At 33.0% G+C, this 26,766-nt stretch overlaps 1 protein-coding gene across 3 annotated transcripts in view; it reads left to right on the top strand.

Moving 5' to 3' along the window:
- Positions 1-26,766, top strand: part of CSMD3 (CUB and Sushi multiple domains 3) — a 593,609-nt gene that overhangs the window by 507,987 nt on the left and 58,856 nt on the right. For 2 of the 3 annotated variants that reach the window (XM_066177261.1, XM_066177253.1), the window contains exons 47-53: positions 10-123; positions 4,290-4,478; positions 4,864-5,010; positions 7,538-7,726; positions 11,975-12,160; positions 13,447-13,641; positions 15,295-15,468. In XM_066177261.1, the coding sequence (XP_066033358.1) occupies positions 10-123; positions 4,290-4,478; positions 4,864-5,010; positions 7,538-7,726; positions 11,975-12,160; positions 13,447-13,641; positions 15,295-15,468 (1,194 nt within the window). The remainder of the gene's footprint in view (positions 1-9; positions 124-4,289; positions 4,479-4,863; positions 5,011-7,537; positions 7,727-11,974; positions 12,161-13,446; positions 13,642-15,294; positions 15,469-26,766) is intronic. The other variant, XM_066177270.1, reaches the window with a different exon arrangement.

Consider the following 26,766-nt stretch of genomic DNA (forward strand, 5'->3'; position numbering starts at 1 on the left):
TCTGAACAGGAGACATAATAAGGTACCAGTGTCAGCCGGGCTTTACACTGGTTGGCAATGAGATCCTGACATGCCGACTGGGGGAAAGACTTCAGATGGATGGAGCACCACCCACCTGTCAAGGTTTTTTTTTTTTTCTTTTTATTTTCCTGCTGCCAGACCAGTTCATTGGTGATTCCTTAAATAACTTCTACATCTCTTTACATAAGACAGCATACTGAAACTATTTGACAATTTATCCCAATACATCACTCATTGGTTTTTTTCATATATGTCAGATATTAATGCAAAATAATCTTTCAATAAACTTTACAAGTTGAAAGGACTGCTACTCTGTTAAAATAATTTTGCAATTTTTTTTTTTTTTTAATTAGAAGGTAGACTGGTAAATAATGAGACTTTCATTTTCTCTACAACATAATAGTATGAAGATTTATATGGGAAATTTCAGAAATGCTAAATTAACATATCATGGATTTGGGTCAACAAGCTCACAAAATAATTTTTCAGTGCTGTTTTAAGTACTTACATTTTTTATTCAATATATTCTAAAAAACAGGGTTTCTATATGTGTGTGTGTGTGCATGTATTAGTACACTTTTCCTCTTATTGAGAACTGTGAACAGACAATGCTGTCTCATTGCTAAAGTCAAAACAATTACAGTCCTGCCAGCCACTAACAGCACACTTGAAGCCAGCCTTTATTAAGCTGAAATTTGATGTGTTATGCTAGAATATAATCTTTCCATGACTAAAAAAAAAAAAAAAAAAAAAAAAAAAAAAAAAAAAAAAAAGGGAGATTTTTCTTTCATACCAAACAGATTAGGGAACAATTAAAGATAGCCCTTGTACATGCTTCATTAAAAAAATGGAATCACTTTGAAGTTCCAGTGAAGGGCATGAGTTTATGTTTTCCTACTAATTCTTCCATTTATATCTGGAAGGATAAATAAAGACCTACAGTTATAAGAATGTCTGATAAAGCCTTTTCAAGAAAAATATACCAAACCAAAACATCACAGCCTCATAAAAATATAAGTTAGGTAAACAAAAGCCCTTTTGAATTCTGCTAGTTTCTGTGATATTCCCTTGTGATCCATCTGCTCCTGAGCTTAATATTTTACCATCTACAGCAGGATTAAAATACTTTCCCAAATCAGTCATTATAAGTGCATTTGATTTACATTTGTATTATATGAAAAATTGACATCTGTTTTTTCTACCAATATCATGTTTTGGTGTACCCTTCTCCAGTAATTTTAATTCATTAACATACTCACAAAAAAATCATGATGGAAGATTTATTTGAAATATTTATTTATTTTATTGTGAATAAGTCTACTACGTGTACAAGTAAAACTTCGATATTTTACTGTTTCTTAGCAATTTCTAAGGTTATACAAGGGTGCACAACATGGATGTTAAGAAGTTAAACATCAGTATATTGATTTGTAGGACTTTATTATTACGATAATATTCACCTAAGCTTCCAGAGTTAGAAAAAAAATTCTTGTATAAATATACTCTTTTCCTCCATTCCTGGAAACCTGTCTACTCTTACAACTGATTAACTTGTTTTCCCCTGATTTTATGGACAAAACTATGCAGAAGTCAAAATCATTCACAGCAGTGAGTCTAGTTCTTAAAAATGCAGAGTCAAATATAAATGTGAGCTTCATAAGAAGTTTTACACTGATAATTTCTGAAAATCCAGGCATTTAGTTAGCTTCAAATGTGTCTAGAAATAGCTTTCAACACCCCAATTTAAATTTAAGTCTAGCTTGGCAGACATATAGCGTTTAATAGGTGGAAAACCATAGTAACCTTCAGGCATTGCTTTAAATGTTAAAAAGATGCAATATTAGATAGGGCAAATAGAGACATATGTGCTGATCCTGAGGCATGCTCTCAGTGTGTGTTGCTGAAGGCATATTTGTATTCGATGCAAGACCCAAGACAAAAACTCAGGAACGACGATTTCAGTTACCATAGTTAATCTTTTATCTGTCAGATATGAATGCTAAACATTGGTTCCAGTGCTTAATATTAAATCCATGCTCCTATAATTTCTGTTTAAAGCAGAATGAAATTCACATGGTCTTCAGAGTTAGATTCAGAAAATTAAAAAGAAAATTGTGAAGGAATTTGTCAAATTGTGTTAAAAATGACCAGTCCAACTGGCAACCTAAAATAAACAGCAGTATGTTTTCTTTATATTTAATTTTATGATGTCTAAGTTTTAAAATCACCGTATGTAAGTTAAATTTCAATAATGAAGGATGAATAGAGAACTTTGTGGAATCTAAAGGCAGAAAAATATGTGCCAAAAATTTCTGTCTTTCATGATTTTCCTCTATCACACTGGTGTATGGATAAGCTACCATACTTCATTGGGCAGAGTAAAACACACTACATAAGAGTCACTTTCAAGGAGGTCTCAGTTCTTTTGTTGGTTCATATTACTATTAGTTTACTAATTCTTTTCACTGAGTAGAGCATATGTTTGTTTTTGAATTGAATACTGTTATTCCTGATGCTTTAACCTTGTGCGTATGTTATATGCTTTATCCAGTGTAAAGTGACATTTGACTGAAGTATTCTTTAATTTTTGACTTGAAATAAATTGATACCTACATTCAAAATTAATCCATAAGTAAATCTGAAAAATGCTGCTGAGAAGAATTTAAGTAACAATACATTGCTCTTGAATATAATGTATTGCAGTCAAGATATATGAGAAAATTGAGGAATGCCTAAAAAAATGAAGCAAACTATATTTAATATTTATTTGGTAATTTTAATAATTACAGGTTAGTTTACATCACATACATTACATTCAGTACTATTTTAAATAATATCCCTTTTTTCTGTTTTTCTCTGGTGTATGTCAGTTGGATGAGCATTTATTAAAATTCTTGTAAATTTCCTTTAGGTGTGAAAATAGTCATTAAATTCCACAAGTTTAGCTAATTTCTATCAGCTTATTTAGTTAAAATAGAGTATTTTCCAGACAAAGTATGTAACTTTGCCCTTAATTTTCTTTTAAATTAGCTTCTACTTTCAGGATAAAATGAAAATTTCACAGTAAGAGGATTCAAACTGTATTTTGCATCAGAATAAGGGGATCCTGAGTAAATTCTTTAATGGTGACTTAGATAAATTTTCTCTGATTCACATAAAACTTAGGTACCCAATTCCTAAGGGAATCTTTTTAACAGAAACAAATCTTCAAATTCTCTATAAAATTCCTGAGAGTTATTTAGCTTAAAATCCTGAAATTAAGGCCAGTTTGCAAGGCAAAACCGGCTGCAAATAAATAAGTCCTACCAGATTACTGTTATGCTCTTCCTGCCACACATTTTTATATAAATATATGTATGTATGTACATATAGAGCTGAGAGGATTACTTTGTTCATTTCCTTGAGACAGGTGTCACAACTGGCACAGTGCTGTAGTTTGACAGCCAGATTCCAACCATGTGAGTTTTATTAAGTGGGGTGGAGGTGCTGTGTTCAATCTCTTCATGAGTAATTGAAACAGACATAGGACATGAGAAACAACTTTTGAAGTTTAGTAACTAGATGCTAATTTGCAGCTGAGATACAAGTATTTTTTAAAATGCACGGGTAGATACAGTTTTTCAAGTTCAGTTTGGATGCATTTGCAGAGGGTTGGAGTAGGTGATCTTTAAAGGTCACTTTCAACCCAAATATTCTATGATTCTTACAAAGATTTTATGAAGATAAATACTCTTTTTCTCTCTGTTTCTCTGCTTTTCTGTGTTATTTGTCTCTCTTCATAGTCCAATAACTTTTTCAACATAAAATCTGATTTTTGTTATTAATGAGAAAACAGTATTTCCAGTGTTCTTGAAAAAAATAAGATCCTATTATTTTTCTCATGTAACTCAGGACTAACTCATTTTCATGTAGGAGTTAGTTGTCAGTATAAAAAGATTTGAAATCTTCTGTTTAGCAGTGTTAGGTTCTGAATATACTGAAGGCCTTTGTTCATATATCATTAAGCAAACACGTTTTTTGAAAAAAACCCTTCCAATCCATGGTAATGTCAACTATTTCTATTTATGGAGATTATTTTTCTTGTAGACCTAGTGAACACAGAAAAATTCAAAATTAAATCCCTTCATCATATTTTAAATCACCGTGTTGCTCAATTTAAGGAAATAGAATGAGTAATGCAGTTCTTTTAAACTGGGGAAAATCTCATCAATCACATGAAACAGAAATAATGGGCTTTGGATTTTTTTGCTAAATTTTCTGTCTCACAGTGCTTTGTCCAGCCAATGAAATGCGTCTGGATTCAACAGGCGTAATACTGAGCCCTGGATATCCTGACAGCTACCCAAATCTCCAGATGTGTGCGTGGACCATCACTGTGGAAAAGGGTTATAATATCAGCATGTTCTTTGAATTCTTCCAGACAGAAAAGGAATTTGATATACTAGAAGTTTTTGATGGTAACTATAGGATGCATAGCTTTGGATGATACCTTGTTTATATCATTGGTTTTTTATATTGCTTCTAATTACTATTGTTTATGCATATCATAATTTTTCAGTATAAAAAATCTTAAGCAATTATTTGACTTATTGTGATAAAAAAGAACTGCTGTATTACTTTATTTTAAAGTTGTACTGCATGTTATACTTAGAAATAATTCCTGTTTTGAGCAAATATATAGCTTCCAGTTATAACATATTTTAATTTTGTAATTCAAATTAATTTGCCATTTGCTTGGAGGGTGTTTTGCATGTATATTAATTGTGTGCATATGGTTTATTGTATGATATTTTAAACTTTGTAAGTCCTTTTTTTCTGCTTTTTTTTTCCCTTTGTACCAAGGACCGAATAGTCACAGCCCATTGCTCATATCTCTCAGCGGGGACTATTCATCTTCTCTGAATATAACGAGCAATGGCCATGAAGTATTTCTCCGGTGGTCAGCAGATCATGGCACCAATAAAAAGGGTTTCAGGATAAGATATATAGGTATGCAAATGTGGCTTTTTATAATGTGTATAAAATTTCATTGTGCAACATTTGTTTATGTGAAACGGGTAATATAAGGTATGTTTGGTATCCTTAACTAACCAAACTGAAAGGAAATCCAATCTGTTCTGTATATGTGAACCTAATGACCCTTATCTTGTGAGGAAAAAAAAACTCTACATGTGCTCTGTGAAGAATTAGTAAAAGACAGGGCTTTAAAATGGCATAAGCCAGTACTAAAGATAAAAGAAACAGCTTCCTCCTTCTCCCTCTCATTTATTTGCACTTGTGTGCCTCTTCATACTGGGGTGCTTTTCTAACTAGATCCTATGCAATTCACCATTAAGAATTTTGGTGGGACAGGGGAAAGCATTGTAACAAGGCAGGAGTGAACAACTATAAAGTGGAAAACCCCTGAAGGGTTGAACTCTTTAGTTTAAAGTTCAACAGAAGCAGCAATCAACATTCAAACTCAGTATTTTATGTGTTATTAATTCAAATCAACATATTTATGAATAGTGTGTGGAAATGATACCTTACAAAGTTAAATTTTAGAAAGATTTCTTCTACAGAATTATACTATAACATTTATTTTACTGGAAAATTATTTTAATTAGTCTAGCTAAAGTAGATTAGTTGCAATTTACGACAATTGCATAAAATCTATAATTGATTTTTTTTTTATGATGACCAAAGATGTGTACTAGACACAGGGAAGACTACTGAGGATAGTATCTGTGCATATTAGAGAAGTTATTGGCATAAAGCTGTTTCATTTCACAAGCTGGATAGAGGAATAAAGAATAATCATAAAATTCTTTCTGCTGTGTTTTTTTGGTTTTCCTCACTTAAATTTTGGCTGCTTCACAATTGAAGAAAAATAATTAGGATTATAGATACTGTGAAACCATATCAGTATCATCTTTTCCTTTAGGAGAAAACAGTTTTCTCAGACTAAAAATGTTTGTTGTTCATTAGGTAAAATTTGCTGTTTACTAGAGATAAAATAATACATGGTACCAATTTTCATTTCCTATAGTCCCTTTTGGATCTGTTACAAGAGAAAAAAGAGAAAATTTTTCAATGTCTTTCTTTACAGACAGTGAGAGAACTGTTGAGTGGCAGACAGGAAATATATTCTAGTGATCTGTTTCACACAGAAAATTCTGGTATGTTTTCTTATACACTAAGATAGAAGTCTCTGTATCTTTGGTTCTTTCAAAAAAGTATAAGTCAGGAGACATTTAGTGTAAGGAAGAAGATACTTTCATGGTATGTGGTTTGAAAGATATAACCCTAGTTCTGATTCTGCTCTTTGCTTTTAAATGTTTAATAAATATTTGTTGTAAACAAACAATCATATGACTCCATACTGGTCAGAGGAAGCTTTCATGTGAGAAAAAACATTGACCTGAAGTAATTCGTGATATATGGAAAAGTCTAAAGAGTGATTGAAGAAGTTGTTCTCTATTTGCCTGAAAAAAAAAAAAAAATCAAGTTATCAACGTTACTTCAAAACATAAAGGAAGCACTTGGAAACAAACTTCCAGCAGTTTTCTTTCCTACAAAAAGGGAAAATAGCCTTTATGGCTTGCAGCCAATAATCAAATTAATCGGAGACCAAGTTAAACTTTTACACAAATAAAAGTCATCTTAAAGTGGTTACCAGGTTATAAGAGCCTTCTGGTCCACTCTATGACAAGATAGCAAAACCTAAGTTACTTGGCACTCAATGAAAAAGGGAGATAAAGGAAACGTAGTAGGTAACCAGTATTTAATGTCGGAGTCATTAAGTACATAAATAATTTCAAAGTATAAAAGCTGTAAGTCTTAGAGATAGTTTCTGCTCTCATAATGAGTTATGATTTTTTACATAGTCTTTAGAGAAGACTTGTGTCAGACATAACGTGTTCTAATTAAATCAACAACTAAAAACAGATTCAGTATTTTTGCCATGGATTTATGGTGATAGTCATAAATATCATCAAAATCTATTTTAAATGTTTTACTTCCTGTAAGTTCAATGTATCACAGACCTTAAATGAAAGAACTTATCTAGGACCAGAAAGAAATGACTATTTAAAAAGAGTTATGTTCATGATGTACTAGTTGTTTTCTTCTTTCAAAAATTTGTATACTACTGAAATGTATACAATTGCAATAAATTTCATCATAAAACTAAAGTTCAGTAGCCTATTTGATTTAAAAAAAAGATGGTAAAAAAACCAAACCAAAACAAAAATGCCCAAACTCCAAAGCTATAGCAAATCATAAAAGTGAGCTGTCAGTATTTTTTTAGAGGCTACTGAAACCTGAATCTTGTAAAGAGCTTATAAAGCTCTATTTTTATCACCTTTATATTTTGTGAAATTGATCAATGCATGCATTATCAGTACATAAAATACAACTTTTAGTAGTGGTTTCTCAGTGTCCACTCAGAAGCGCCCTGAGTTAAACAAGAATTTCTCAAGGATTGTTACCTGAATTCTAAGCTCATATTTTATTGCTGTGATATTTCTGTTTGAAGCTCTGTACTGCAGCACCCCCGAGTCGCCCCCACATGGTTTCATTGTCAGCCAGACGGGGGGACAGCTCAACAGTGTGGTTCGCTGGGCCTGCGACCGTGGCTTCCGGCTCATCGGGAAAAGCACTGCTGTGTGCAGGAAGTCTCCATATGGGTATTACTCATGGGATGTTCCAGTTCCAGCTTGTCAAGGTAAATTCTTGTATTTAAAAAATATATATATGTCGCCCTGATTTTCAGCCTTCTGATGATTGTTTACATATTTCTAGTGGAGATTCTCATGCATGTACCATAAACAAAGTAGATTGTTTTCATTCCTTTCTGTGATGGACTTCTGAACTGACCACTGGGGTCAGAGAGGTGTCCCTCCTGTTCTGCAATCTTGATCAAACTCCAAATCATATTTAAACCCCAAACCATAATAAACTGTCCTTCTTTTCCTCACTTCAACCTGTCGGGTGAGTGTGGTTCTTTCGTGTCATGAACAGCGACATATATTCTCTGAGAAACTTTCTTTTTCTAATGTAAGCCATCAGTTTTCTGACTTAAAACTGCATTTTTTTTATGAGATTGAAAAATTTTGGCACAGAAGTATGACCACAAAATATTTCCCCGCTATTCATTTTAAAAAAGAGTATTTCAAAAGGAGCTAATAAGACTGACATACAAGAAGCAGTACTTTAACATTTAATGAAGAATATTTTAGAACTTCATTTTGGTCTAATAATAATTGCTGAAAAACTGGTGTTCTTTGAGGACTAACATAACTAAGGTTTTCCAAGAGCTGTGCATATTTTTATGTATATCTTTAGAACTAGAACTATGTTTTGAAGTTTGTAAAAAGGAATAGATTTTAATATTTCAGTTTGATTAACAATATTGCCCAAGCTAACATATAGTGACCAGACATTTCTGTGATAGATCTATTTTTAGGGAATTTTGGATATTTCCGATTTGTCATTTTTTTCTTGTCAAAGTATTTGATGTGGCAATAACTCTTCCTGATATTTTCTCATGTTTTCCCCTAACTAAAAGGTAATTTTCACGGAATCATACAAGAGTTTTCTTGGAAGGGACCTTAAAGATGTAATTACAATCCCTTTGGGACGGGCAGGGACACTGTTCACTTAACCAGGTTGCTTAAAGCCAGTCCAACCTGGCCTTGAACACTTCCAGGCCATGGGATGGGGTATCCACAACTTCTCTGGGCAACTTTTCTGTGCAAGTTTCCAAAAATGTGAAATTCAGCTCAAAACTGCTGTAAACTAAAATGTCATTGGGTGACCCTTGGGAGAGCTGTTGTTTATATAAAGTCTGTTATCAAGCATTGCTGCTTTGCGTCTTGTTTCTTAAAAATTTAAGGTTTAAGGGAGGGATATATTTTTCTTGTGACACAAGATTGACTATTAACATGGATAATATGACTCAAAATTTATCAAGTCGCTAGTGGAGATTTTTGAATACTGAAGGAGTAATTAATCTGAATGGTAGATATAGAACATCTCAGGTTGCAGCTAGAATGTGTCTGATATATATTTTACTGTTTAGTTAAAGTGACAGAATGTGAATTATGTGTATTCTATGAATAAGCAATATTGTAGAATTTGTTAGTTCTTGGGATTGTAATCAATGCTGTTTACATGTTACAAATATTTTGCAAGTGAATATTAGTTTTATGCACTGCTGAATGCTGGCCCTGATGTAACACAGTGGACATTGTTCAAGCAACTCTTTTAATTGTCTTAAAATACTTATTATCATTAATGTGCTTCTGAAGGAAGAGGTTAAGCTAGGCCAGTCATCAGTAAAGATTATTATTAGATTATACCTTAGTTATACAAGCATATAGTTATCATCTTGGAATAGACTGATTTGCCTAACCTGCAATCCAAGCTATTGAGGAATTTAAGAAGTAATGGTCTCATGTTTCCATTTAGTGTCATAGAAGTTGTTTCCTTCTTTGGTGGTGGCAAGTGAAATAGTAGTTTTATCAGATGTTCAGTAAAAGGTGGAAGATGGATGTCCTCATTTAATTAGCTTGTCACTTTTTTATCTCGCTGGAGTCGTGTCCTCATACCCTCTGGAGCTTTGAATTCAATTAAAGTTTCTTGGGATCTTCAATTTTTTTTTTTTTTTTTTTTTATCAGAGTTTTCTTATTTTCTTCTAAATACCTGTTTGTCTCTAGTTGCCAATAGATACTGTGACAGTCATTAGGTGTATGTTTTTATGGTTGCCAAGACAGTGTGACAGCAAATTAGAAATAGTTTTCTGTGATCTTTTCAGCAGAGTGTGTCTGTATGGTGGTTTTGGGGTTTTCTTTTACTTAAATTTTCATGTCACATGCAAGGGTTTTTTCATGGCAAAGCAAGAATATTTTAACATTGATTCTTACACCTCTGTTCTGCAAGCTGTTATAGGATTGGTGCTTTACCTGTGTTTAGCTGTGATTATTAGCTTCGGTACTGTGCCACACAGTTGTTATATTGCTTATGAAGCAAATCAGTTTTATGTCAGATCAGCTCCCAGTAGGGGCAAAAATAGAATCCACTCTTTTTTTTCCTCCAAGTATTTATACATAGTCTGAGAGGATTAACCTTCCTGTGTGGGCATGATAGGTACTTTCTTAGGGCTCAAGATTTGACTTCAAAGTAAGGTACTTCAGACTTAAATGTCTAAGCCTTTTTTTTTTTTTTTTCTTTTTTTTTTTTTTTTTTTTTTTTTTGGCTCTGACCTACATTAAATAAATGGTTTTAGAATGTGGAAAAGGGTTACTTTTTATTTTTATTCCCAAAACAAACAGAGCATTTTTTAGAACCAGATCTTCTGTAGGAAATTATTTTTTGTTAAACTAAAAAAACAAAATATTAGCTTATACTTTTATTTGCAATTTTCAATTTTCTTCTCTAAGAGATAGAGGAGCCAGCAAGGAGAGGTACAATCCTGGGTCTTTTTCTCAGCAACAAGCAGGGGCTGATGAGGAATCTAAAGCTGAAGGGTGCAGTGACTGTAAAATTATAGAGTACAAAATCCTTAGAGCAGTGAGAAGAGTGGATTCTAGCTAGCCTTGAGTTTAGAAGAGCAGAATTTGGCCACTTCAGGGATTTGCTTGGTAGACTACCATGGAATAAAAGCCTTAGATTTAAGAACGGACCAAGATAACTTGTCAGTAGTCAAAGGGTCACTTCTTCCAAGCTAAGAAATGTTTCATCCTCAGAAATGTTGTCAAAGAGAAAGTCAGGTGGAAACTTCAGGACACCTGCCTGGATGAGCAAGGAGCTCCTGGACAAAACAAAATGCAAAGACAAAGCCTAGAGAGGGTGGAAGTGAGGACAGGCATCCTGGGAGGAATACAGAGGAATTGTCCAACAACTGTGGATCAGGTTAGGAAAGCTAGAGCCCTGATAAAATAAATCCATCCATGGTTGTCAAGGGGAACAAAAACAGCTTCTAAAGATATATTGGTGATGAAATGAAGAATAGGCAAATTGTGGGCCCTCTCCAGAAGGACACAGGAGACCTGGTTACCTGGGACATGAAGACAGCTGAGGTACTCAGCAGTGGTTTTGAGTCAGTCTTTTCTGACAAGTGCTTCAGTCTTGCTTTACAAGTCATGGGTGACAAAGACAAGGGCTAAAAGACAGGAAACTTGGAGAGGGACTTTTCACAAGGGTATACAGTGATAGGATAGGAGGGAATGGCTTTAAAATTGATCCTCTAAAGAGGATCAGTTCAAATTACACATCAGGAGGAAATTCCTTACTGTGAAGGTGGTGAGGCTTTGGAACATGTTGCCCAGAGGGGCTGTAGATGTCCCATCCCTGGAAGAATTCAAGTCCAGGCTGGACTGGGCTTTATACAACCTGATATAGTAAAGGATGTTCCTGCCCATTGCAGACAGATCAGAACTATATTTTTAAGGCCCCTTACACCTCAGGCCGTTTTATAATCCTATGATTCAATATTTTCAAAAGGGTATTTTATTTCTGCTTTCCAGGTGGAAAAAATAGAATGTTGAAAGGTAATTTTAGTGATTTGCCAGAGGTCACGAAGTACAACTGATGGAAGAAATCTGGACATAAACTATATTTCTGTTTCTCAGACTGGTGCCTTACTTATTCAACCATGCTGGTCATATTTTTTCCAGATATTTTCTGTTACCTTTTCTTTATTATCATCTTCATTTTGAATTGTTAGCTGCAGAATTATGAACCATTGTTCTTATTTTTTACTTCCTCCATCAAAATGCAAAAGCTTTATTGGATTCAATTCCCTAAAATGTTAAGAGAATTTATTTGCATGCTTAAAACATACATTAATGAGTTAAAATTAATTTTTATTAATTTAAGACTAGGGATTTTGCAGTGCATTTTGCAAAGCTCTCTGAGGTCAGTGGAAACTCATATTGAAGGCATAAAAACTTTGTCTTTCTCTCTACTCAGCAATATCTTGTGGGATTCCTAAAGCTCCTCTAAATGGTGGGATATTAACTACAGATTACTTAGTTGGCACCCGTGTTACTTATTTTTGCAATGATGGATATAGGCTATCAGCCAAAGAGCTTACTACTGCAGTCTGCCAGCCGGATGGTACCTGGAGCAATCACAATAAAACACCTCGCTGTGTAGGTGAGTAACATGGCAAAAGCCTCTGGTGGGTAAAAACCTGTCTGTACATTTTGTGTATTTATCTAGGGCACAAATCTTCACATGACTTAAACTTTCATCTTCAGGTTACTTTATGAATTATTGCTGGTATTAAATTATTATGAAATACCTATATGAAGTACATGTAACTAAGACATGTTGAAACTTAACAGCGTAAGCAGAATAAACATTCTAGAGCTCATAGAATACAATCAAACTAATAATTAATTTACAGTTAAATCAAAGTTAATGGTTGCAGAGGTTTTCTGCAAAAGTCATCTCTTCTGTGAGAGCTGCACAATTCATATACTCTTAACAAACCCCTTTTACTATACAGAATTGAAAAATCTGTGATAATTGTTTGAAACTGCTGCTGATTATTTATATTCATCCCACCATTGTAGTCCTACACCATCTAAACTTGGGGGAACATCACTGAAGAGAAAATCCATTTAACTCCCAAAATGAAGCGTATATCAACAGATACAAATGGGATATTAAAACCCAGGTGATTGTAAGAGCGATCCAGGGATGTCAGTGTCTTGTGCAAAATAGGATTTGAATTTTCTCACCCAGTGAAACTTGGAAACGAAAGCAAATTAAGACTCGAGCATTTTTCAAGAATTTCCTCTTTCTCCTTTTTTTTTCTTCTTGTTCTTGGAAATTTCATTCTGTCATGAATTTTCCTTTTTCTAAAGAACCAATCAAAATATAGAAAAAAGTAGTGGGAAAAATTGTTATGCTTCTTATGCTATTTTTTATTCTATTATTTTTGTAGAATGTTTTTGTTCCATTTCTGTAGGAAAAAAACACTTAGAATAAAGAAATGAGACAAAAATATATAGCTGTTGGAAAAACAACTTGGATATGGATATTATTTTTTCTGTCACCAGTGTGCAGCCTCTCAAAGAAGTTTTTCATGTCTCATAGAGTTTACCTGGGGTAGAAAAATTTGTCCAGTTATATGTACCTAAAATTTTAGTAAAGATTCTGGTGCCTGATGTAAAATGTCACAGAAGATCCACATATAGTGGATTCGGCCATGGTATAGTCCTTATGTAAACCAACTGCATCACTCTGCATACACAATCCCTTCTCTTTCTGGATGATTATTAATTGAGACAACTCATACCTGCTAACCACAGCCTTAGTTCTCAGAAATTGTGTCACTGTGTTTAGAATATATTTTTTGAATAATAATGGTACAGATATTCCCAATTTGCCTCTACTAAGCCACCAGTAACTATGTCTTTCTGTTATTTTGGAAGTTGTTACATGTCCGAGCATCAATTCTTTTACCCTGGAACATGGAAGATGGAAAATAGTGAATGGCTCACACTATGAGTATAAAACAAAAGTAGTTTTTAGCTGTGATCCTGGGTACTATGGTTTGGGACCAGCATCTATTGAGTGTCTTGCTAATGGCACCTGGAGTTGGAGAAACGAGCGGCCTTACTGCCAAAGTGAGTACATGTTGTATCTGCATCTGCTGTACAGATTTCATGAAAAAATATTTTATTGGGTGAACTAGAAATGAAATAATTTAGTATTCAAACCAGTAAATTAGAAGGTGTTTCATGGCTGGAATTCTGGGGTATCCTAAAGGTTATTATTTACAAATATAATACATTAGATTTAGTGACAAGGACATATCTGTAGGCACACTTCTGGAGCTTAAAGGTCCCTAAATTTATAAAGGTACAAAGAGAATATTTTCCTATGTGTCTATTCTAGGTCAGGAATGCTGTAAAGTCTTGAAAAATGCAAAACATTTGTGTCCTGTCCGCACACTTGATAAATAAAATAATCTCTCATTTCAGGCAGTTACCATGGAGTGTGCATTTGCAAATATCATACCACTAGCTTGTATGCTGATAATTAAAAAAAAAAATAGTTAATAGTCAGATATTTAAATCAACTAAAAATGTATCCATAATTGTGTTTCCCTCCCCTACTGCTGTGAAAAGCACATTTCTTCATAAATTTACATTTAGACATCTCTTTTTCAAAACTGTGGCGTTTTGGTTGCACTTTGAAGCCTCAAAACTCTTCCTTTTTATGGAACACAGTAGGATGTACCCTCTGACAGAGTGGAACACAACTGTGCTTTTGGTTCCTCTATCAAAAAATATGGGTATCTACATGTTTATGTATAAATAAATAAAAAAAATCTAAAAAATCTGTAGATAAGCCAGATAACCGTGGCTTAAAATACATTCATAATTTATTGACAATATATATGAAAAAAGAGGTTAAAAATGCAATTTCAAAACTAGATTAATTATACTGGAAACTAACCTTAATTTTGAGTTGTTTATAACTGGAAATGTAATATATAGAGAATTTTTAAAAGTTAATTGCAATATTTAATCTCTGCTACTGTTAAAAATACTGTCTGTATCTATGTCTGTGTCTATATATATTCTGCATACTAAATTTGTATTTGAAACTTTTTTTTGCTTTAAAAGAAAAATTACTTTTAGTTATGATTTGAGAAGCTTTGCTTGAAATATTGTGACATTTTCTTCTAAGCATAAAGTGTACTACCAAATTCCTGCCTTTTGTTTACTACTAATCATTTTTTGTAAATCATTAAAAAATTGACAAAGAAAAATATTATTTTGATTTAAAAGATGTTTTTAATTGTAAATAAATAGGAAGAAATTCCATCAATATCATTCACTCTTTATAAAAATTAATATGTGATTGCTAGGGTAAGCATTTCATTATGACCTAGAAGATCAAAATGGCACCTTCCTAAAGAAACATAACTAAATCTGATAACAATTGTGATGTTCCAATATGCAGAAAGTACTTGATAAAGCCGTGGTAATTAAACAGCATTTAATAATGTTCTGTGTGGCTTTTTTAACTGTACAGAAATTATTTTAATTGTTCTTCCCCCTCTCTTAACTGTAATTTTGGGGGAAGGAATAGTTTATGTTTGCAGTTTTTTAATCTATGATTTCTACAGATTTCTCCAAAATATTTCAAGGTGCAAAATTTATTCATCTGATTGACTGGTTGATAAGTATTTATGGTTGATAGGCATTATTGTATGGGTGTCTGTGATTCTCAGCTGTATACTTATGTTTTGTTTTTGTTTTGCCATGAAGTTATTTCTTGTGGAGAACTTCCTACACCTCCAAATGGGAATAAGATTGGAACTCAAATCACATATGGATCTACAGCTATATTTACTTGTGACTCAGGATACATGCTAGTTGGCTCTGCAGTGAGAGAATGTCTGTCATCTGGACTCTGGAGAGGAATTGAGACCAGATGTTTAGGTATGGAGACTACGGTCATGACTTGCCCATTTTCCTTCTCTCTGAGACAAAGTGATCTGTTTGTCTTTTTCTATTAGCAGAGACATTGAAGAGAGCTCTGCATGTGTGTGGCTGGGCTGCATTGGTTTTCTCATCAAATTAGAACTATGTTTATATTTTCAAAAATTTTAATATCTTCACCACTTGCAAAATCTGTGTTACTGTATTTTTGTATATGTCTCTAAAGTAGAACTATACATAAACAGCAAGACTGATTCCATATGTGTCAGCTCTAATACATATCCTCAGTAAAATGTCTGCATAGTAGATCTGAACAAAGTGGTTGTGTCACAGAATTAAACTGTGTTCTTGAAAATATACAGAAGGAGGGAAAAAAAAGTTTGTGGAAATTTTGACAGGACCACTGCAGCCTTATTTCTGAGAGAAAGCCACTATCCAGACACTTTTTACAGAATTTGAGATCCTTTACTTGTACAAGGTTAGGAATCTTCTGTTATTTAATACACACAGACATTGTTGCCTGAATTATATATTAATAAAATGAACACATGAAACAATTTTAGGACTTCTCTCTGATTCTTATCATGTGTACCTTGAGCTGGGTTATTATATTTACTATACAGACATAAGTTTTAACTCTCATTTAACCAAAATTTTAATTCCAGTTGAAATGAAAAGTAAGTTAGTATTCTGATTTAGGATGAAACATATGTCATATTGTATCTTCTTGTTTGTAGAGGCATGAATATATAAAAGAATATCCATAAACTGATACTTTCAGAAAACTGAACTAATAAATGCATTAAATATAGGGGTTTGTTGGAATATATCTTTGTACAGATTGCCATTCGCCTTTTTAAACTACTTTTCATTCCAAATTATTTTTCTTCTATAAAACAGCATTATTTGCTAATCTTCACTTAAGTGAATGATTCATGAATAAGCAAAAGTGTTGCTTTTCAAGCTACAAGTCCGCAGCTGGAATATTCCCTGACATACAGCAGAGAGGGATAGAGGCTTTGTTTATGTTTCACTTTTACAATAGAAACCACTTAACAGAGGAGGAGGGGGAAAAAAAAGATTTTCATGTTTGATATTCTTCATCTTCCAAATTTTCAGCAATTACAAGATGTTCTAAATCTAAATTTTTGAAGCACCACAATATGTGCATAATCAAAATGTTCTGCTTTGTTCTTGTTTGCCTGTTTGTTTGGTTTTACTTTTCCTGATTTTTCTGTAGCAGTTACTGCTGTTGAAATTTGGAGAGATGTAAGTTTTCTTCAGAGAAATATAAATCTAAATACAGATGAAATGCATGCTCTTTGTGAATAGCACCTTGGAAAAAAACTTGCATTTAAGAATTTTGCTAAAATAACTTCTTGCCAAGCAAAGATCAGCACAGAATGAATTGAATTTTGCCTACATTTGTCTGTGGAAATAAAATAGTAATCTAATTTAATGATAGCAACAGACTACATAATCTTTACGTGCAACTTAAAAGAGGACCCCTTCTTCTTGGAATAGATTCACTATTATTCAGTTCATACAGAATAATGTCCAGAAATAATAAACAGTTAAGAAAACAACTATATAACTAGAGGAGAAAAACAGTAATCTAAACCACACATTTTGTATCAGACTTATAGCACTGCAGTAAATCTTATTCACATCTGTAAAGGTTTATTGTGGCAAATTGTTGAAGACAACACGAAAACAAGTATTATTCAGAAAAATTAGAATATACATCATAGATAGTAGGGAAAAAAATGTATTCCTTGCTGAAAAAAACTCAGAAAAGCTAGTGACAGAGCAAATTTATAAAAGGGAGAGAATAATGGCTGCCATAATTTCTCTTGCAACAATGCTGCCTAGTGTGTTACATCACTGTGATGTAGTGATGTATACTACGTTCCTGTAGTGTGCGGGAATGAGCCCCCTGTAGAATCAGAATAACTTAGTTCAATTCCTGTTTCTTCCATAAGTATTTGAGACTTAAGATAGAGGGATGAGCGCTGCTAATGACAAATCAGAAATAAATATTTTTAAGAAGGTTTTTGACAGAAAGTGGAATAAATGGAGGACATTAAAGAAGCATTACAATGTGGGAGAAAGATCAAATACAGAAGGAAGACCTACAGAGTGGGTATTTAAATGTTTCAAGAAATGAATTTTTGTGCAACTTTTTAAGAAATTTCATTATCTACTTATGTTTCTGTGCTCTCAGTTGTAAACATTTTTTATCATTTATCTTAAAACCCTTCCAGTTTTCCTTTCTGAAAAATATAGTTGTTCTTGGACTGAAGTGATTACTAATGTATTTCTGTTTTAAGTTTTGAAGATGCCCTTAGGAGTAACTTAGATGACACATATGAAATCCTACAGGATAACATAATACCCTTTTCAAGCATTTTTTTTAAAAATGCAATTACTTTTTTTGAAAGTGCTACTGAAATAATTGAGTTTAATTGTTGTGTTAGATAGCCGGATTTTTAATTCCAGGTGTGTATGATTTTAAAAATTTAGGAAAGGTGGAATAAACAAGAATCTAAATATCTGCAGTAGAACTTTAAACTGTTCTGTGGTGAACCTAATCAGATATAGATGAGAATTTTAACTGAGGTAAGTTTTAAATCACCAAAAATATTGACTAAAATCCAACTTATGTTATTCCAAGACATTGTGAACATAGTACATAATTTTGATGACAGCCATAATACTGTGAGAATATGATGATAGGTTTTGCAGCTCTTTTTTGTCTTTTATCATTCTGGATTCTTTTACTAAAAGATGGATAATTTATGGATAATGAATCTGTGGCAAAAACTAGAGCACTTAACATAGCTGCCTTCCTTTCTCAATCTCACTTTTTTTTTTCTTTAAATAATACCTAAATGACAAAGTAGTACTTCATGAGTTATCACATTATTATAATACCAGGAAATTGGTATTGTCCTTATTCTCCATAGCTGATGAGAAGAAACAATGTACAAATTGAAAAAAACAAATTAAAAAAACCAGAATAGGGCTTCTGAAGTAATTCTTTTTTCAAAGTTTAAAAAACTAAATGTTTCTGGACATTTTATTGTGAAAACGTCACTTAATATTTTAGAATAAAATAACAAGCAAAGACTAAGATCATGACTGTTGTGTCTCCTAGGTTACAAACTGTCTCTCACAATTTATTATGCTTGATCTTTTTCTATACTGGTAACACTGAAACTGTCTATATAATAAACCCTGAGAAACATTCAGAAACGCGGAATAGGTTTTTACTGAATATCCCACCTATAAAAAGAGAGTGACAAATCTGTGATTCTATGAATCACATTTTCCTCTTGGAAAAATACTTAAATATTCAACAAGAAATTGATTATTCTTTTGTCTGTTTACATGAGAACTTTGTATATTTGCAATATTTATAGATTAAATATTTACAATTTTATATTTTGCATTATTTCCCATATTTATGGCATTAATTTTTTTCTTTAATTTAATGTCAGGAAAAACATTGACCATAAAAACCATATATTTTCATTCTTCAAAAATTTGTGGGGTTTTTTTTGGGGTATTTATTTTAATGCCTGTAGTCAGATATTTAGTAAACTGGGCATTTCCTAGAGTAGGAGTATATCAGGTCTACTTTAATAATTCTGTAGTACTTTCAGATAACCTTTAGAATTAACTACTATATGAATGGTGAAAAACGTTTCCTAAACTTTCTCTAACACTGGCTTTTTTTTTTTTCCTTTCCTCATTAGCACCATTTTCAAATTTTTTTATTAGCTCAAAGGAGAAGCACTATCAAGAACATTAATTTTACACATCATGATTTGAGTACCAGGACTACTTATTCTTTTTTTTTTTTTTCCTTTTTTTTCCTTTTTTTTTTTTTTTTTCCTTTTTTTTTTTTTTCCTTTTTTTTTCCCCCCCTTCAGGATTTTTGAGGGTATTTTTCTGCCTTTTAAAATGGTTTATGTATTATTTTGGTTAACATTTCAGACAGCTTAGTCAAAAACACTTAACAAAATAAAACTAACAATGAGAAGTATAGCATGCTTTGAAAAGCCTTTCTCTTAGATATAGTTCTTATATATAATGGAGTGGCTCTTTTCTTAGATTATTACAGAGAATTCTGATTTCTTTCTAGAACTTTGCTCATTGCTAATGTAATGTAAAAAGTTCCATACTTTTTTGGGGGGCGTATCTAACTGAGCTTCTCTCATGACTGATAGTAATTTTAAAAGTTATTTAGACATCTCATCAATGAAAACTACATGGAAAGACAGCAAAATATGATTTTTAATGAATACTTAAACTCAGAGGAAAGATATCTTATGCACACTTCTCTTTTTGATCAGCTAACTCCAGGTTTTCACATTTCTTGAACTTATGACTCTATCCTCTTCATCTCAGCTGTACAACACCTAACACTTATTCCTTAATTCCTTCTTCTTTCTCAATTCCCCCTGACATCTAAACATCTTGATAAAACAGATCTGTTGATATTCTCTCCCTTATTTACCAAAAGAAAATGCCGTTATTTCACACAGGATAGACTCAGCAACTTCTGGAACAATAATTTTGTTTAGTTCTGCATATTAGTACTAAATCTCAAATAAAGATAAACTATGAAATATGATTAAATTTTTAAAGGTCTGTAAGATCTCATATTCTGTTGTTAATTGTGACACAATTAAATGATGTTAATTCAGTTCACTTGGAGAACAACTTTATGAAGTGTCCCTATGAATTAAAATGCAAAAATGAAGAATGAAGTTTATTTAATTAATAAGACATAAGGAAGTATGATTCCCATACATGGCTAATACTAGAGAAGTTTCCAGTAAAGGCAGATGGATAGAAGAAAAGATCTGTTTAGGTTACTGTGTACATTAAATGTCAGCATTTGCACTTCCCAAACAATAATATCAGGAATACCTTTCTTCTCTTCTCCTAAGAGAAAGGCTACACTTCATATACTATATCTTTGTCTGAATTAAAAAATAGCCATCAGACTGAGCAGATCGTGAAAAAAAAAAATTGATTCTGGCTTACCTACATATGCATTACATATGGTTCAGAAAATTTTCCTTGGACTATATCTGGTCTACTCCTTTGGGCTAAATGCCATCACTACTCATATGATTCTAAGCTGTCAAGAAAATCTGTCAATAATTTTGACTACTTTTTCTCCAAAAGGAGTTGGAACACATTTTGTGCACCTAGTTGAGCTTCTTGGTGTGTTTCCTCTGAAAGGAAGCTAATTTGTTCACAGTAAAATCACTCCACACATTTAAGAGTTAGAAGGAAGATCTGAAACAAAAATCTAATGTGAACACAAACTTTGATGTCTTACCTAGGGAATATTGATCCCAGTTTTACTCAACAGTTTTTTTCATACAAAAATACTGGTTTTAAATGCTAATGAGTCATTGTTGGCATCTTGTTACTCATAAAGGAAGAAGCAGTTATCCATCAGCTCTGTAGAGAGCAATGCTGTCAATGGAGTTAAAAAAATAGCAGACATACTGTCTGGGGCAAAGTAACCATGTAAGCTAACAGCAAAGATTGTTCAATGCGTTAATCTATCAGTGATATTTTTTTTACATTTTCTCAATATGCTTTCAGTCACTGAAAGGTTTCTGTGTCTATATAACCTCTGAAGTGTAACCTGTTTGCCACTATTTTCATACTTGAAACTTCTAGAAAAATATATAAGCAACTAATTTCATCATCTTCACGGTTTTTAATATCTTTTTTAAACTCTTGGTATTTCAGTAAAGGGGGATTCTGTATCTCTGTTGTTACTGAATTAATATATCTGGAGTTAGCCATATGTTTCTCCATTGTTACTGAACTAAAATATCTGGAGTTAGCCATATGTTTCTCGTCATTCTTCTGTACTACTGTGTAATAATAACTAGACTTTCAAATTAGGTATATGATGTTTCATCTTTAAAGAATTATTCAGCTGTTTCAAAGAATTCAGCAGAGAACTTCCCTCTGTGGGCCATGGATTAAAAAAGATTTAAAATAACTACCATTCATCTTGAACAGTTTTAGTACAGCTTGAAAAGCTGTCAAGATGAGGCTCCTCTGAAAATAGCAAGAGAAATGCCCCAAGCCCTGTTTTGTCCAGGGGTGTGCCTTCTTATATCTTTTTATGGAATGCAAGCCCTGTAAAGAAGAAAAAAAAAATGCCAGGAAATAATTTTTCCCTTTTCAGCTGAGGTCATCTTGACAGGTTAATTAACTTTGTTGAATAATAAATAACAGAAACCTCTGTTTTCAATAATACATTGGTATGTAGATTTGTTTCACTGCTGTGCTTATGTTTGACACTACTGTCAACTAAAATAAGCATAGGTATGTTTTTTGCCATTTAATGTAAATATTCTGTATTCATTTATTCCTGTTCTTTTCATCTCATAGAACAACCTGCAGGAAAGAAATCTCATTTACAGCTATGGTTTCTAAGCTTCTGACACTAAGTTATTATGCTCATTCTTCATTGCTAGAGCAGGATTTCATGTCAAATTAGGTAATTTATTTGGTGCTCAGAGGTTATTAATATCCTTCATTTCCAGTCTTTGACCAATTTGTTTTTTAATAATATTTCATGCAATTATTCTTCTCAAGTTTTGCTGGACTGGAAATTGAGAACGTTATATTACTTATTTCTCCTCTCAAATCTGCTACTCAGTAAAACCTTCACATTTAGTCTCTTTTATTAGTTTTTGTTGTTTTGTTTGGTTTGGTTTGGTTTTGTTTTTTTTTTTTTTTTTTTTTTGTAATTTTCATTTGTCTTTGGGAAGTGGTGTATTTTGATTCAGTTATAGGTTACATTAAGACTCACAAGTTACAGGTTACATTAAGATCCACAGGTCTCATCTGGATTCGTAGAACTGCTACAAAAGTCCTTAACATCCATGTCATAGAAAAAATGGAAGTACAACTGATGTTATGGTACAGCACAAAAATAGAGATACTGACATTGGACAAAGATGTCATGAAAACAGTATACAATAGTTTAGCCTAAAGTACTCTAGAATCCTAATTTAGTGTGAAGTCAGCTATTTACTACCAGGATATTAGAACATACTTATTTGTCACAAAGCCCTTATAATAAGGGTTTAAATGAAAGTCCTGAGAAACAATTAACATCAGAATTGATCCTAAAAAATACCAGATTATATAGCAGTAAATATGAGCATATCCTTAATCTATAATGATTATCTTTGAATTATTTTCTTAGATAGCTTAATAGAAAAATGTTAAAAGTAAGAATTCTACTAAAATTAATGAGAAAAATAAATAAACATCTTACTTTTAGAAGAAATGCAACAAACACAGAATAGAATTGAAGAGAAATTAAGTAATAATTTCTCTTCCAAATACTGATGTTGATAGTGATAGATATTTTTGTTGGTTTGACAGACGTTCTGCTTTTTCTTCCTCTATGCTTTTTTTTTTCATCTTGATATTGGAGAAGTAATGATAGCAATAAGTTATAGACACTATAAGCTGAGGTCTTTATTTCCCCTGGCAGAAAACGTCTCTATGAATATGTAAAATAGAGTGGGAAAATACAGCAAAGAATAAAATTCTGGAAAATATTAATGGTCTCTGAATTTTTTGGATCTTAGGGAATTTACTTATCTGCATAAATCAGTGGAAATTCCAGTAAAGTTCTCCAATTTTCTCTTAACAGGAACTATGTACAGCATTATATATATTTTTCATAGCACACATAGTGAACCGCTTACCATATGCACCTACATGAGAGTTGCCAATTATTTTATTTGAGAATAAATAATGCTGAACCCATAATTTTGGGGTGTTGGATTATTTTGGTTTGGGGGCTTTTTTCCCTCTTTTTTTTTGGGGGGGGTTGGTTTTTTGGGTTTTGTTTTTTTTTTTTTTTTGGTTTGTTGGTTTTTAATATTTTTGTTGTTTTTTGTTGGGGTTTTTTGTTGTTTTTTGTTTGTTTGTTTGTTTGTTTTGGTTGGGGTTTTTTTTTGTGGGTTTTTTTTTTTTTTTTTTTTTTTTACTATCCCTCAATCACACTAAACTTCCTCTGGAAAGCAGAGTAAAAACTGTCAAAAAATCCTGCAAATCCCCAAGTTTTTTTTGTTTAATCTCTTTTTAAAATTTGAGATCAAAAATGTGTCACAAGTCTGGTATATCCTGTTTTTAAATGTTATTTACTTCATTAACGCTGTCACTGATTGATTCAGAATTCTGACAGAACTACAGTTTTATAACAGCTTTATAATATTCTCCATGAATTCAGTTTTATGTTTCAGTTTAGAAATCTTACATTGGAATAGAGATAATCTCTACTGTTTCAAAAAATATTTTATTACTCGTAATGGAATGTTCACAATTGATCATGCAATATAGTTAGTGCTCCAAGGAGATAACTGTTACACAGAGTGGGAGAAAATAATCAAGACAGAGGGTGGGAGGAAATAATAAAGGGAGAGGGATTTGAAGTAACAGAATCATAGAACAGCCCAAATTGGAAGGGAATTTGAAAAATCATCTGATCCAACATTTCTTGGCAAAGGGATCTGAGATGGAACTATCTAGCAACCTGTTTAGTCACATTTTGAAAACTGATGTAGACTCCCATCCCTGAATAGATTTTTCTGGGTAATTATTGTTCTTACTGTCAGAAGAATTCTTTCTTATGTCATAAAGAAACCTTTCCAGTGCAGCTTGCCATCCATTGCCCTTTGTCCTCTTCATGTGACTCCATGTGATGAGAGAGCCTCCATTATTTTTGTATTGTAGCCACTCTTTAAGTACTAGAACACTGTGATGAGCCCTGCCCTCCCTCCCCCCACCTGAGCCTTTTCTTGTTCAGGAATTAATGCCTTCAGCCTTTCCTCATAGGAAAGAATTTTCACCCCTTCGATTGTTTTCATGACCTACCTTTGCAGTCTGTCTGAACCTTTCTGCATCTTTCATGTGCCACCTGGCAAGCACTGAGCAGAGTGAGGTGATCACATCTCTACCACTGCTAATGATGTTTCTGCAGCCCAGGATCCATTTTGCTTTCACTGTTGCAGCCACACACTGCTGACTCACGGTCAGCTTCTTGTCCACCAAGACCCCCAGGTGCATTTCAGTGACACTGCTCCCCAGCCACACAGATCATGATCTGTTCTGGTCTTTTTGGTTCTGGCATCCCAGGGGCAGAACAGTGCAGGTGTTTTTGTTAACCTCATACAGTTCTTTCTCGCTTGCTCCTCCAGCCTGTCCAGGTGTCTTTGTAAGATGTCTTTCTTTTCATATTTGTGCCTCACCACCTTCTGGTGTCATTGGCAAACTTGGTGAGGCTGCTTTCAATTCCATCATCCAGATAATCTATGAATACATTCAATGGCATGGGGCCCATTACTGATCCTTAGGCAATCCTGTTGTGATAGGCTTCCAGCCTGAGTGAAAACCATCGATCACCACCCTTTTAGTGCAGCCTGTTAACTCAGTCCCTACCCATCTTGAAGACCACCCACCCAATCTCTGTCTTGCCCTTTTGTGCAGAAAAAAAGCTGTGGGAAATGGTGTTGAATACTTTACTGAATTTCAGGTAAGCAACATCCACTACCCATCTCCTTGTGTATAAGTAGATGTTGAAGAAAGTCAAAGGAAAGAAGAAAAGAAAGTAAAAGAAACTCAGAAGTCAAAAGAAGTCAAAAGTAGGGTCAAAGATTTATGACAATGAAAGGAAGTAGGGTAAGAGGATGGGATTTTTAAATTACTTTAAATTTTGTGGAGTGAGACTGGGACGTTACTGCAAGACAGACAGATGATTTGTAATGAATTTTCACCTGTTGAAGTTGTATCAGTTTTGTAAAGTCTAGATACAGTTGCAGAAACTGAACTGTGATCTTAGTTACCTCACATGTTGAGTTGCTTCAGTTTTATTCTCTCTGCACAGGAAAGAGATTGACCTTTCTGGTGAAGTATTCTACTTCCACTCTGCCATAAAGCAACACTAAATTCTTAATTAAGCCATATATTTTAATTAAATGGAACTAGAAGAATATTTCCTTGAGCATGGTCTCAATCACTGCACACTGTCTGGTTGCACTTTTGTTAGAAACTAATCTTTTCCTGTTCAGTTTTTACTTCTCATCTGGTTTGTCTTGTTTATGGCCAGAAATATTATAGGATTGGGAATTAGTTCCTTTGAAGCATGTTCAAAAAAGTCTACTACATGCTGAATGGATTATGAATTTCTTGAAAAATCAAGAAATACTCTGACAATTTTTTAAAATGTGTTATGTCATCTTATCCTAGAAAACATAAATTTCATGTCTGCCTGTTTTTTTTACAAAAGACTGAGGGAAACAGGGAGTGAACAAACAAGGGGTAATATAGTCTTGAACAGTACCAGATTTGGACTCCTGCTAACTACAAAGAAGTCAAATTGCAGTCATCAATCTAATATATGTGGTGGTTTATATGCTGCCACTAATGTAAATCTGATTGTTTTATCATGATTCATACCATAAAATACAATAAAAAATTTCATTTTTTTAGGAAATTTCTAGCCCCAAATGAATGAAGCAAAATGCAGAAAAATACATTGGGGTATTAGAAGCATTTAAAATTTCAAAGGAAAAAACAGTCCAAATCATATTGATTCTAAATGTCTTTCTTTATTAGCAATCTCATGCTTTGGAGATTGGTTTTTTGGGGCTATTTGAAGAAAATTAGAAGAAAAAAGGAGAGCAGAGGAGTTTGAGTGGCTAGTAGTTTTTTTTTTATTTTTAGTTTTTTCCAAAAAATTACCAGCTGAAACACTGCTCTTTTTTTGGTTTTTTTTGTTTTTTGTTTTTTGGTTTGTTTTTTTTTTTTTTTTTTTTTTGTTTGTCTTACTCTTCTTTTTGCAATGAATTCTCTACCATACATCACAGTCTTCATAAAGTCAACCATTCTTAGGAGAATTTCTCATTAGAAGACTTTCTTAGAAGACAGCACATTTTTTGCTGAATCACAGTGCCCATTTTCCAGAATTCTTTGCAAAAAATAACTACACATAGTTTGTCTTTTTTCCCAGCCTCTCTGTAGGCCAAATGTCTCTTTATGACATTCACAGTGAAAATATAGTATTTCTCATACTTTGAGAATACAGAGTAAAAGATAAGGCCTAGGCATAGGAAGATTTTTTGTTGCCATTTGGTCTCCAAAATATTTGGAGGCCGTTGTGCTGACTGCCTTTAACCAAAGGATCTTAATCTCTTTGGGATTCCACTGGGAAGGAGAGAAAGGATGGAAAACATTACA

The sequence above is a fragment of the Chamaea fasciata genome, unplaced genomic scaffold (assembly GCF_029207755.1).
Source record: "Chamaea fasciata isolate MVZ Bird 193981 ecotype frontalis unplaced genomic scaffold, bChaFas1.0.hap1 SCAF_1, whole genome shotgun sequence".
Classification (NCBI taxonomy): domain Eukaryota; kingdom Metazoa; phylum Chordata; class Aves; order Passeriformes; family Sylviidae; genus Chamaea; species Chamaea fasciata.